This window comes from Chroicocephalus ridibundus, chromosome 1 (assembly GCF_963924245.1).
Source record: "Chroicocephalus ridibundus chromosome 1, bChrRid1.1, whole genome shotgun sequence".
In the NCBI taxonomy this organism is placed as follows: domain Eukaryota; kingdom Metazoa; phylum Chordata; class Aves; order Charadriiformes; family Laridae; genus Chroicocephalus; species Chroicocephalus ridibundus.
Window position 1 is genome coordinate 155,300,461 of NC_086284.1, and position 14,311 is coordinate 155,314,771.

The 14,311-nt window shown below is 38.5% G+C and overlaps 1 protein-coding gene across 8 annotated transcripts in view; it reads left to right on the forward strand.

Annotated features, from left to right (window-relative positions):
- FGD4 (FYVE, RhoGEF and PH domain containing 4) overlaps positions 1–14,311 on the forward strand; it is a 113,735-nt gene that overhangs the window by 73,187 nt on the left and 26,237 nt on the right. For all 8 annotated transcript variants that reach the window (XM_063319410.1, XM_063319457.1, XM_063319467.1 and 5 more), the window contains exons 3-4: positions 6,020–6,200; positions 9,170–9,656. In XM_063319410.1, the coding sequence (XP_063175480.1) occupies positions 6,020–6,200; positions 9,170–9,656 (668 nt within the window). The remainder of the gene's footprint in view (positions 1–6,019; positions 6,201–9,169; positions 9,657–14,311) is intronic.

Genomic DNA, 14,311 nt, shown 5'->3' on the forward strand with positions numbered 1-14,311 from the left:
TCCTCATGTAGTGGATTCACCAATCTGCGTATCAATTAATGGAAAATGCATCTGCAAAAAAAAAAGAATTTTGTATCGGTCCTGAGTTCATGTTAGAGTTAAGGGGAAAGAAATTTATTGGGGTGTCAAGAAAGTTTTGTTTACTCAGAATGAGAGCAAAATAAAGCTTTTTTTGGTTATTGTTTGTTTTTATAGAACTTTTGCCAGTATTGTTCACTAAACTAAGATGGTTTTATCAGTCATATGTAAACATTACTTATCTGAGTAGTCTTTCTGCACCAGTTCCTAGGTCTGAAACACATTCCCTGAAGCTAAGTTAACAAGAGAACACGTGTTCTTCCTAAGAATAATATTTTAGAAATCTGTTGTAATGGATAAACAAAAATGGGCAATCAATAAAAAGTAATTTTAAGCCTTTCAAAAACAAAGCCAGCCCACTTATTAGAAAGATTAGGAGTTGGATATTATTGAACCCTATTCATTCAAGTAGTTATGCAGCTGTTGTTGCTCTTCCCTAGCCATGACTTCCGTGTTTGTCAAAATTGCTTGCTCCAAAATGTGGCATAGTCAGGAATAGCGTTGTAGTGTAAGAAATGCAGCTGTGTAGATTATATTCAATAGTAGTGTTGTAAATAGTATTTTGTGCCTGCTTTGTTCATGGGCCTGTGTCTTTCTCCATTTGTTTCTATTAAATGTGTGCACCATATCAAACTTAATAGCATATCTTTTTGTCCTTTTTTTTAATTGAAGCAAAACAAAATAAAATGAATGAGATAAGCCTTTCAGAGTCCAAATGATCCAAGCAAACTAAATTGCTCTAGTTTATTGGTTTAAATGTCATTGCTAATTGTTTTTTTTGTTTTTTTTTTTTTTTTTTTTTTTGGAACAGCTTTTCATGTGCAGGTACAGAAACATTTTTAGTTTATAGTAGCAGCAAATGTTTTTCCAAATTGTTGTTCTAGTCATGCAAATACTATGCATCCTTTCATAGTGAAAGGAAACAAGATGACAGACCTGAATTGTAATGTTTGGTTGTTGATGAACTAACTGCAAAATTACCTTCATCTAACCTACCAAAATGTATATAATTAAAATGAGAGATATAAAGTTGTCTTTGAGGTTGTGTTACAAGTGAGGTACAGCTATTTTTCAGAACACTTACCTTTAATAGAGGAAATGGAGCTTTAATATAGAGGAAAAATGTCCAAAATCCTGCACTTGAACCCTGGACTCTGAACCTATTTTGTCTGCACTTGGTCTCTGAGAAGTAGTTCAAATATTTGGAAACAGATCACTCAGGGTAGCTAGATCAAGTGAATAAATTTCTGCACTGAATCCAGTATAAAATTCTTTCTTTTCATTTTCATCTTTTCCCCTGGCATTTCAAGGAGAAAACAAACTAACTGTCTCATACGCTGACAGTAAAAAAGCAATTTTTGTTCCCCAATAATTCCTTCCATCAACAATTGAGCAATTTGTATGTCAGATTTCTGTGTTGAGTACAGTTTTATTCATGAAAGTCTTGGCAAATTTGGAACAAAGCCTGAAACTGACTGAAGGCCGATGAGGGAGCTGAGCAAAGAAATCAGGACTGTGGAGAAAAGCAGCCGCGGTCTGTAGCAGCTGTGAAACACCATGTTTTGCCTTTGCATCAATGCGGTGCATTCTCTGATAAAGTGGACTAATCCAGACTGCAGGGTAGTCACTGGAAATAGCAAAATATGCTACTGAGTTCCAAGGCAAATATGATGCACAAGAGATGAAGCAAACTGTTAGATAAAATGAAATTTGCCCGTACCTACAAATGTTTGGGCAGTAATCTGAATTTAGTGATAGAAGAGTGCATGTAGAGTGGCGTGTGCAAATTAACCAGCTTTTTTCTAATTTCTTCTATTCCCTGCTTTTTGAACCTGTTGCATGAGTTTTGTAATGCCCAATTACTAAATACTGGGCACTGAAACTGTTGTTTGTACCAGGCGGTATTATTGTAGGACGGAAAATATGTTGAAACATCAACACTTCTTCAAAGCAGTGAAGTGTCTTGTCAGATCAAGACTGTGCATCAGTTGCTCATTTAAATTTTTCTAATGAGTGCTTAGGAGTATTTGTGAATCTCCTGCTGAGGCTGAAGAAGCATTTTTGTTTGGGTTGGAGGTGATTTTCCAGTCCAGAAGATGGCCAGGTTTGTGGTACTACGAAATGGTACGGCCACAAAGTGTTCAACACATAGACTTTAGCAGTCAGTTTTAGTTGATGGTCTGCTGTGTAGCATCAATCCTGTCCTCCTTTCTTAGTGAATTGTAGTATAGTCGGTGGTTTTAAAGGTATTCAGTAGCCTGGGCACAGAAAAGCTGAAAAACCTCTTAAAGCTCTGGAATGTAGACTGTACTTCTCTGGCAAATGAAACTTCTACAATTAAAGGTGAATTGACCTAAAGCTGAGAGCTGTTTCTAGCTAGACTTCTCCGGTCTTGGTGGTGCTTTAGGAGCCTGTAGCGATGTCTCTTTTATCAACAAAACATAAATCCCAAACATTATCTCCAGGAAGAAGATAAATGAGAGAACGAAGCACACTTCGTTATTATTGTTCTTATTTCTTAATATAATATTGGAAGATACTTGTTCTGATGTGATATAAAAATGTGGAAATGTACATCCTAAAGAGGAGATGAATTTTTCTCTCCTCCTGCTGACTCTAGGTTACTAGTTGTTTTGTGCGCTTCTTGTGAGTGTAAATCTTTGGTATCTATCCAGCTGCGCTCATTCGATCTTCCTGAAGGTGATGGAGCATGCAAGGAGGTGATGAAGGATGACTCAGCCAAGAGAGATGTAGTTGCTTAACACAGGAACTTTTAACTGTGTATTTTAATTGAATAAAATTGTAGCTGCCTTTTTAATCATCAGGAATTAGACACATAGAGGGAGATTGGACACATTATACTACCCAAGAAATAAACAATCTTTGCTAATATGTTTTGGAGTCAGCAAAGGTGGTTGCACCTTTTGAGCCATTTGTAGCATTATGTATGTATACTATGCATATGTACAAAGTTGAATGCACAACTGGGCACTGCAGCTTAAATCTTGATGAGGTATTTTGGCTAGCGTTATACAGTAGCAGCTACCTGAGTATACTGAGGGTTTTTCCTTGGGCAGAATGTCCATATCTCCTAATAAGCTCAAAATTCTACAGTATAGAGACAAGAGTATTTATAGACTCAAAGAGAGCTCTGTATTATGCAGGGTATTACAATGAGTCAGTCTTTTCTCTTTTTTTTTTTTTCTTTCTTTAAGATCTTTCTGTGTGCACATTGAAAAATAATCTGATTAAAACAAAACACTTCAAAAGTACATTGAGGGGAGAATTAATGGAATTTGTTTTCCTTAATCCCTGTTAACAAGGCTGACCTTACAGGAAGGATTGCAGTTTTTTTTCACGCTACTGATTCTTTTCTTTTTATTGATCTTGCGACTGTCCTTTTGCTGTTGCTCTATTCCTAAAACTTACAATAGCTGCAGCAGCAGCTGATTAGGGGAGATGCTGTCTGTTAGATGGTAATAGGGAGTAAAGAAGAAAATATCTTGCATGATTGAATTGGCGTGGCTCTTTGGTTTGTGGTTCTCCTCTGAAGACATTTACAGGTATTTCCAATATACTGGGATTGTGCAGTTTGACCGGAGGTTCTTCGTGCTTGCCTTACTGAAATGCTGCTAAGCTAGGGTTTTTTTTTTTTTCAGTAATAGCCGCAAAAGTGTGCGACACCTCCACAGAATGTCCTAGAATTTTATTTTTGTCCCAGTGGATCCAGTATAAAAATAGCTTCCAACTAATTCCTCCTGCTTTATCAGTAGACGTTAATTCCCTCAAGTTTAGTAGCTTTAATATATCCTTGTGAGGATATTAACGTTTTATGAGATGTACAAAAGAATTGATGTATGAGTCCCTTAAATAAGAGAATTCACAGGACCTATCCATAATGGCTATACAAAATCTGTTGCAAGAGCAAGAAGTCTTCCTACAAACTAGTGTGGTGCTGGGCATTAAATCCATCCAGTGTCCCTTTTCCTTCCATCTCTTCCCCGAGGCAGTGGCGGTGCCCACACTCAATTATGTGTCCTGCTTTTTCCCAGCCCGCTTGTCTCGCCTTTTTCAGCTGTCCCACCGCCTTTGTCAGCGCAGCAAGCTATTCAGCGCTTGGACAATTATCTGATGCTCGTTGGCCTAGTTCTGCCAGACCTTCTCCAAACTCCCTGAGAAGAGGGAATATAGGGAGAGCTGCTCCACCGCACTGCAGCTGCAGCTGAGCAAATGTATGCAGCTTCTCAGGAGAGGCTTCAGTTACTACAGATACTCAGGCAGTTACACAATTTAATATTCTGCCTGTTTCAGGATTGCATTGTAACTGTTTGAAAATTGCAGAATTAAAACACTTTCTGCACTGCATCCCTCCCCAAACTTGCTTTTTCGCTTGTCTTAATAACATAAAGCTTGAAAGGAACAAAGATAAATATATACACAGTAAAAGCATCTGATCTACAGTAATTTCTTCTCCACATTCATTTCTTTAATTTTGGACTGCAGCTATCACTACCATCCCTCCTAAGTGCAATTAGGTTATTGGAAGCACAGGTAAATATTACGTTCTATACATTTAATGTAAGGTAGAGATGGAAAGTCATCCTAAATCAAGTGTTCTTTCAAGTTTGTCATAATCTGTGATAGTATATTTGCAAGAATTTTTTCAGCAATGCTTTCAAACGTCGGTTGATAGGATTTAAGCTAATTCCCGCGGTGCACAGGTTTTGCAGGGTAAGTCAGTAAGCTAGTCTAGAGTCAGTGATGCGAGGAACAGGGCTTTTTCACGTCCAACCATAGCGCATCCGATACTAGTGCTTATTTTTTCTACCATGAGAGTTGCACGTGATTCCTTATGCCAGTTCCTGTCCTCATTCCCTTCGTGTTTGCTCCCTGGCAGGTCTGTGTAGTTCCAGGAGGACCAGTGCCCGTGGCACACCGGAGCATGGTGCCTGTGGAGCAGTGGCCGAGCCCCTGGAGCCACCGGTTCCACTGGCAGGGCATTGCCTACTCCTGCCAATTTATGCCTGCCTTTTATTAGAGGGCAGATATAGTCTTTATTTTTGACTTTTGTATCAAATGCTTTTGCTTCCCCCCACGATATGTTTTGGGAGTGTTTGTGGGAATGAACAGAGTTGTGTTCTTTGGGGAATTAAGGACCTTTTCCTTAAGTCTCGCCTTTTAATGGAGCCAGAGGTGCATAGCTTTGATAATGGAACAGATTCGGGCCCTGTCGGAAATGCTTTTGCTGCTTACAAACACTGTACAGTAGTCACTTAAAGAGAAAAATGTTAATTTAAAGATCTCCAGCACTTCTGACTTTAGTTGCTCTATATGTCACCTCGTCTGCTGCATTAAACAATGGCTGATCATTAGCAACCTAATTAGAAGGAATGGGGAAAAAGCAAGAAGAGTAAAACATTTTCAGGGGGCCAGGTTTACTGTAGTATAAATAGATAAAGGTTCAGTGAGTAAAGGAAGCTCAAAGCTGAAGGCAAATACCTTTTCTAATGACTATTATTATTGGAGTCACAAGGGAGAAGGTAAGGAATGAGAGCACCAGCATTTTGGGGTAGCAATTTAAGTCTTTCTCTTGAGCACTACAGCACAGCTACATCCTCCAATTATGCTTAATTCTTTTTTACGACAAAAGCTGGCTTTATGGAGGCCACATAGGTGTTTACTACAGCACACTGTAAAAAGCAAACAAACAAGAACCCCCCCCCTAATTTTCTAGATTGTTAAAGTAGCACGTGATTCAGCTTTTATTCAAGAAATATAATGCAGTAAAAGATTATATGAAGTCCCTGTATTAATAACGCAACTTTAAGTAAAGCCAAGAGCATCTCTTCTTCATTACTTATGAAAAAATCTCATACATGTTCTGTCAGTTCAAAGAAAGAGTTCATGAGTGATTGGTTGTTATTGTTGTTGTTATTTGCAGTGCCTCCAAAGCCAATTCATCTGCAGAAGGTGTCACCTGTTACATACCAAATCCCTAGGCATAAAGCTTTATCAGATCAGAAACCAAGAATGGAGGAAGAGACACCCACCCCTGCTTCTAGTGTCGCAAAGGAAAAGTCCAGTAAAGTGTCTGATCTCATCAGTCGTTTTGAGGGAGGCAGGTATGTAGTAGAATTTGAATTGGTTTGTAATTCTGTTGTGTGTGGATTGTTGGAACTTGAACCTGTGAGGAAGAACGTCGGTACCACGGTAGTGCTCAAACCCAACCCTGCCAGAGGAGTTGATGGCAAAACTGCACGTTTTGAAATGGTGCAAACCAATTGTATATTTGGCCTGTACGAGGTGTGCTTTTTCATAAGGTGCTTGTGTTAACTTTTCTTTAAAAAAAAAAAAAAAAAGAAACCAACAAATTTGTAGCACTTTTAAAACATCCTGAAAAATGTCAGCAATTTGAAATCAGTGCTGATCTTAGAGTGAAACATCGGAGCTAATCTTAAATTCTTTTGTTCTTGCAGAAAAAAAATATATTTATTTTTATAAGCAAATAAAAAAACCTGCAAACCTGATTTTCCTTTTATACTGTCTTAACCTCTTTGGATCATTCACGTGAAGAGGGTGAACTATACAAGTTATTTCTATTGACATGGCATACAGAGCAAATAGTTTAGAAAGTGTAGTACCTGGTGATTTGGGTGGAATAGCTTGGTGTTCTTGAGTTTTGATACTGCCTTTTACAGGAAACATTTGGAACTCTGAGAAACATAAGCCACAGTGAACTCTGCTTTCACAGAATAGTGTTTCTTGTGTGTCTTTAATTAGATGTACGTGACAAGCATTATAAGCTCTGAAACAGAAGTTCTGAATATATCTGCTCTGTATAAAGAGAGGGACCTTCCAAAAAGCCCATGACAGAGAAACAGCTCAAGAAACAATCCAGGGACAGTTGAGCGTTGCGAGTTTTGGACATGGCTTTCTTGTGTTTCCTCGGGATACTGATGTTCTGAAGGGATGCCCCCTACGGGAATGAATGAATGCATGATGTACAACAGAGCATGTCCTTCTGAGGAGCCAGAGTATTAAGACTTTCATGGAAAGAATTCCCTCTCAAGACAGGGGAAACTTAATCCTTTATACAGAAGCAGATGAGCATTGCAAAAGTACGTTTGTCTAGTGGAATAGAAATAATTTCAGACTTTCATCTGCAAGAAATTTCTGTCATTAGGTGGAGACTTAATTGCATTGCTGTCGTGACAGCTACTGAAGGATGGGGAAAAAGAAATTACTGTAGCACTGGTGGTCCTGTGAATTCTTCTAGCTCAGGTGTCCAGTCCTGTTATCACTTTGTTCCCCAGTCTTCCTCCAAAGCATCATTCAAGTCTTTTAAAAAAGTGTAGTATCCTTAGAAAAACAATTTTATCCTTTCTGAAAGGAAACTCTTCAGGTTCATTGTGCCCAACACCAATGAGCCCTAATTTCTTCCACCTATACATGCCTACTGTCTTGTACAGAAACTCTTTCGATATTATGCAATTAAAGGAAACTATAAAGAGAACAACAAAAACTTTCTTATTTTGTAGACTATTAAGAATTGAGATGATTTGTTTTGGGAACTAGGGGAAGCCGAGTTGCTTTTTGGCTAACATAATTCATTAAGTACACCCAATAATATCTGTCCAGTGATTAAATTATCCTTAACTGTATGATCTCTGCTTATGAGAAACTTTCATAATTAGCATGTGAGTTCTGGAATATCCTGCTGTGGCTGTGGAAGCAACTCCTGTTTTTCAAATGAGCTCAATGTGTCTTCCGTGAAGGTGAACTTCACTTGTAATTATTGGTCTTCAAATGACTGGGTAGCATGTTCATGAACTGCAAACTGTGATTGTCAATTATGATAACATATTTTCATTAACCTGTACAGCCCACAAACATGTAGGCATGGCAAAAAAGTTAATTAAATCTCTTTGCTGTGTGCATGCAGTTGAAAAATGTAAATTAATTCTATCTTGTAGTTCAGTTTATATTTTAAAAAAGGCATAATCTTTACACAAATAAAAGAAAACTGATTTAAATTTTTTTGTTATATGATGGGAGAAGATGAAACTATTGTGAGATATTTTTTGAGCTCTGTGTACAAAAGTGCAGAATATGTTTACAATATTTCTAAACTGTCCTTTAAATAAGGAGCAAACATATAGTTTAAAAGCAGTCTTCATCTTTCCAGAAGATTAATGGTCCATACTAGGAACGATATCTTAGAGGACAGTCATGGTATCATTTTGCAGGTTGAATATGGCTTGTTGAATATACTTCAGACAAAAATGTATAGGTTTTATTTTGGTTCCAATGATTTTTTTTTTTTTTAAATATGATGAAGCCAAGCGCTTTTACAGAGTAGGCTAACATTTATATTAGCCTAAAATTCAAAATCTCAAAAATAAAACAGAGGAAGAGACAGTGAAAGGTATGAACAAGGGATAACATATGTTTAAAGCGGAGATAAAATATGAAGGGGAAAAAACCTTCAGCAAAGATGCAGCATGACCAAAGGACGTGCTAAAATAAGGAAACTGGGGGAAGAAATGGGATAAGAATTTAAAGCTCCTCCTGCAATATGCTGAACCAAGGAAAGGGATGCTAAATATTCTTGGATGTTTTTCATGCATTTTGTGTAATTAAAGGGCGATTAGGGTACAGGCTGCGTGTTAGTTTAAGCATTGGACTGGGACTTGGGAAACCATGAGTCTTTCTCCATTTCTGCTAATAATCTTCTGGGACACTCTGGGCAAGTTGCTTCATGTATCAGTGCCTCAGTTCCCTTATCTGTTACCGTAGCTGATTGTGCTGCCTTCCATTTTACAAATGAGATTCAAGAGAGATGGGGATGTAATGAATCAATCTGGATGGCACCCCGGGTTTCCAGTAACAGATGCATGTTTATGTGTGTTTCAATGGAATAATGCAGTTCAAGTCTCCATGGCCTGAACTCCCTAATATTAACACAGGAAAAAATGGTTTTGAAGGAACTGGTTATGTGGTGCAACTTTCCTACTCCCCATACCAGGGATTTTCTATAACACCATGTTTTAAGTTTTCTCTCATCTATGTTTTGTTTGTTTGGTGTTTTTAGCTCGTTAAATCCTAGTGATTTGAAGAAAGATTCCTCTGTTCTCCACATTTCTAAATCTCAAGGAAGATATGGGTCAACACCATCACCTCAGCCAAAACTCCCCTCCCAACACCCACTACAAAAACAGGGAAACAGTAATACCGACAAAACTCAGGTTGCACAGCTACACACAGCCAACGGAGTAGTAGCACAAGACCAGACAGAAGATGAGGACAGGGGATTACCTGATTGTGGCTCCACTACGTCCACCCCGGTTCCAGATAATGCCATCAACAGCAGCTTGATAAACGGCGAAAGAGAAAGTACTTCCAGAGAGTCACTGGAAAGTGTGACAGCTTGTGAAGGACAGATGCTTAACAGCTGCTACAGGACTCCAAGCAGTGATACACTGCTCCCATCTGAAAATGAAACTCTAGCAATTAATACTAACGTGAAGGAAGAACCACCCGAGGAAATCAGTAAGCAAGATCTACCTGTAGAAATGAAGGTAAAAAAAGAAGTTGTTTCTTTCTTGCTATATTACTACTTTGTGTATTTTCTCTAGAATTTTATTTATAAAGATAAGCTTCGTAGAGCAGCTCAGAAAGTTGGAGATCTTTGCTATTTTTCCTCTGAAACTGAAAATGTGTTATCACTTCCTCTACTGTAAAAAAGGTTATTTAAAAAAATGAAATCAGCAAGAGAGGTAAAAGTTTGACTATCCAGTGGCAATTCAGTAACCTGCTTCTGAAACAAGCAAGAGAAGAAAAAAATTTAAAAAAATAAAAATTGCTTTGGCAAATTTTGTTTGGAATTGGTAATTCTATACTGTTAGCCTGGAAAATGACACAAATTCTAGAGCAGGGGGTGTGCCACCAAAAGGATACTGATGTTTCAAATGTATTCTCATACTTCAGAAGAAAAAGAAAACAAAAAAGGACAAAAAGTTTTGTTCTTATCTTTCCTTTTCTTTTTATCTTCCCCCATTAGGTATCTGAGAGTTTAAAAAAAAAAAAGTGAAACTGAAATACATGTACATTTTTATCACTGTGCCTCAGCTGTGCCAGACTCCAAGGGACATGTGTTAGTGGTGTATATGAAATAAAATTCCATGTGTAGTAAACTGCAGCGACAGGGCTTCAGGCAGAACTGTTGTGTGAATCCTTAACTTGGATGTAGTTGTCAAGTCAAGACTGGAAAGGCAGCGGCAGTCTGGTAGCTATCAGATGGATGCAAGGTTCAGAGCATACTAAATATATGCCTTGTTAGCAAGAAGAACTTATATCATGTTGAGTTTGAGCTTCCTCGTAAGGAATGTTTTAAATAATTAAGGGAAATAAGTGGGTGGAAGAAAACCTGTCTTGTGAAATTAATTGCTGAAAAATTGTTCATATTTCGGCTTCTAAAAGTTTGATTGTACAGTTTGCCTTCTCGTACTGAAGCACTGGTGGCCAGTGACCGCTATTAGCAGTTCTGGTCCAGCCGTGCGAGGTGTGAGCCACGGCAGAGGGGGCTGGCCTGGACCCTCCCAGGCTTCCCCTTCAGCGCAGAGCCAAACAGCTGGGTGCTGACAAAGCCCTTTGCTGCTTGTCGAAGGGATGCTTGTCACCTGCATCACTTAACTACAGACCTCTCCAAGCCCTCGAGTTCAGTTAGCTACTATGGGGCCTGTGTTGTGTGTATACATCCGAGAGTAAATTCTGTATGTGGGAAAGGTGGGTCTCAAATTCTCCTGTGTTACAAGATCAAATATCCTAGATAATGACAAGAAGGTGCTGGGATGTGGGGGTTTTCTTGTTTGTTTTGGGGGTTGTTTTTGCCAGTAATGAATGAACGTTATGATTCCCATCTAAAGATAAAGGTGCCTGGTCACAGTCCAAGGCACCTTTAACCTACCACACCTCTCATTATGGTTCTATCTCCTGTTCGGTAATGCCTGTTTCCCCTCTCTGTGCCAATAAAGTGCTGAATGTTCTGTGGGCAACGACGTTAAGCTTGAATCCAAGTCACACAGTAAGGTGCTGGCAGCATTTTCAGGAAAAAGCACAAATGGGAGGCAGTCCTGTTGTAAAGTCCAGGAAGGAACCGGGCAAATGCTAATGGCAGCAATCTCATCAAAATCAGTCTTTGAGCTGCTGGGTGACCCGCGTGTGTGACCTGTTCGATATTGAGCAAGAATCAAACTGTGAGGTGTAATGTGACTGTTACTAGGTGTATTGTTTGCTAGTGCTAGAAGGGTTAAAAAAACCCAAACAAACTAAAACAAGGCCATGCAAGATGACTCTTAAGCCAGCATCAGTGGAGAACTGAATCTGTAAAACTGAACAGGGTGACAGCAGCGCTTCCTGAGATACCAGCTCCCTTGCGATACAAGGACGTCCCCTGTAGTCTAGTGAGATTAAGAAGCGTGTTGACCGCGGACTGGTCTAAGGGCCACATGTTACAAAATCAAACACGGATTTAGTTTGCATTAATGCAGCCTGTAGCTCAAAATCAGCCCTGTGGAGGTTAAGTAGCTGCTGCTGTGCTCTCTTGAAACCGGGGGGAGGGTGCTGAGGAATGGGAGAAGTCTGGTAGAGCTTTAAGCTGGTTTTGCATCCAAGCAAGCATTGGGAAGAAGCAAAAACATTTAGACAGACTGTGATTTTGCTAAGCACCCACTTAGTCAGTAAAGAAATCTTAAAACTGGGATGCAGTCCAGTTGAAGTTGCAGCGCACTGACTAACAGCCCTCTTCTGCCCTTTTTAATTAAGCAAGTCTAGGTACAGCTGAGTAAAAGCAATAGGAGCAGATGCATGTGAGTCACAGACGAACTTTAAATTCTGCATCTGATATATATATATATTTTGATACTGATGCGAAGTACCTTCTTTGTCTCCCTCACACCATATTTCCTAATTCAGGGAAGAGAAGAAAGCGGTGCTATTGCATTGTAAATGCATAGATGTACAGCAGAAATGAACTGAGTCCACCACTGGAAAGGGTGAATTAAATTGGGGAATGGTGCAAAGCCAGAGAAAAAAAATTGCTTTTTAAACTTAGAAAAGAAAGCTCATTTTGAAATAATGTTGCTTTTACAATATTGTTTTATTTTTGTTCCTCATCGCTGTAGATCTGACTAAAGTCAGATTCTTGCAGGTTCTGGTAAAGCTTCAACAAAACTTAGTAAATTTTGCAGTGTTCTGAAACATTTTCCCCAATGACCAGAGTAGAGTATACTTCATTTCTCTTATTTACTGTATTAGTTTGAAAGTCACAAACCACAGATATCACAAGCAAAAGAGACAATTTAAAGTGAAAAGTTTCCTGCCTTGCAGCCGAAGCACCTTCTGTCATAAAATTTGGTTTTCCTAAAACACGGAGGCTGAATGGTACAAGAACATCCCAATCAATTAACTTCCTGACTAACATCTTGTGAGAAATCTGCTGTGAGAGCTAACTGAAGACAAGAAGACAAATGCTTCAGTATTTGTTGTGAGACTGGTAGGAAATAGGGATATAGACTGCATGCATGCCACAGATGGAGAAGAATCCATTGCACGTCTTTATTAAAGTCCTTACTTAATGTCACCTTTTAATGGTGGTGTTGGGGGCTCTGGTGCAAAACGTGCTGGAGATCATACATTTCTAAATATAAGGTGAAGTTTTGTTTTAAATAGGGTGAAACTTCCTTGCGAAGTTAACTTTCTGCCAAGAAATGTTTACTGATGCAACCTTGAGGAAGAGAGGTTCCACCAGCAGCTTCTTGGTTCTACAATTTTATGTTCATCTTTAGCAACAGTAAACATGATGATAGCTGTGTCTTCAGCACCCAATATAAACACGTATATTCTTCTCTGAAGAAGAATCGCATCTTTAGGGATACCGGGATCTTTTCCGCTTTTCACAAAGCGTTTTAACTATGGGCGCAAGAAACTCACACGTTGTTTGTGCAGTGAAACGTTGCATAGTGTTAGTATGCCTGAAGGTGACAGTAGCATTCAGGATTTTCATTGCAGGTCTTGCAAAATTTAGCGCAGTCCTTGATTTCAGAAACTGAGGACTCAAGTGATTAAAGGATATCTTAAATTCTCATGGAAATTCATATTTATATTCCCATTACTTCGGGAAGAAAGCTTTGGATGATGAAGCAGCTATGACATGAATGGGCTTAGAAAAGGAAGCCCCGCTCTGTTACAAACAAGCATTACAAACAAACACCACACAGATTGCATGGTATTTGTTCATATTCTACATCTCTTACCCTATTTGTGTTGCTTAATATATTTACTGCAAAGCCCTTGGGGCACAGTCCACCCCTAAATAGGATTGAATCACTACGGTCCTGTTGGTAGGTATAATTTTCATGATTGGGGATGGCTCCGGTTTGGTTTGGGTAATAAATTATGGCTATATTGTGATTTAGTTTAATCTAAAGTCTGCTTTAAATTGGTGTAATTTCTGCAAGTTTAGGACAATGGGAAACAATGTTAGGAAATATGAACACAGACGGAAGAGTTCATACCCTCAGCAGCATTTTTCATACCTCATCTTAACTTCAGAGTTCAAGAACAATTTAGGTAAAAATTACTTAATTTCTTAGCATCCATAGTGACGTAATGATTCTAAGGGTGTGCAACTTTGTACTAAAGAATACATAGCTAAGCTCAGGTGAAATATTTACTGTAAGCATCCTATATAGAGATAGAAGTTTGCAGTCCTGCTTGATAAACTTTGCCAAATTTTTGGATAGAATGGAACGTATGGTCTGGTCAAGATTATTGATTTTTAAATACCTCAGCTAATAAATGATTCAACAAAAAAAAAAAAAAAATCTGGTTTGAGTCAGTAGAGATGGTGGTAACGACTGACCTAAGTATTTTCATATCTTGTCTTTTTTTAAGCAATCGATTTGTTTCTTGTTTATATACCCATGTTTAGCATATGAACTATTTCATGGAGAGAAATAAAAAGTTACAATATTTGGAATAGTTAGGCACCTTGTCAAATTTTATATGCTTGTAGCTTAAAGGTATGAAACTAAAAACTGTCTAAAATTGGAGTTTTCAAAGGTTACTTTGTGTAAGGCAATTAGAACCGAGAATTCATTTCAGCTGCAGCCGTAGAATGAATAGTAATTTTTTATTCAACATTCACCTTTTATTTGGAAAAGAGTAGAGGTTC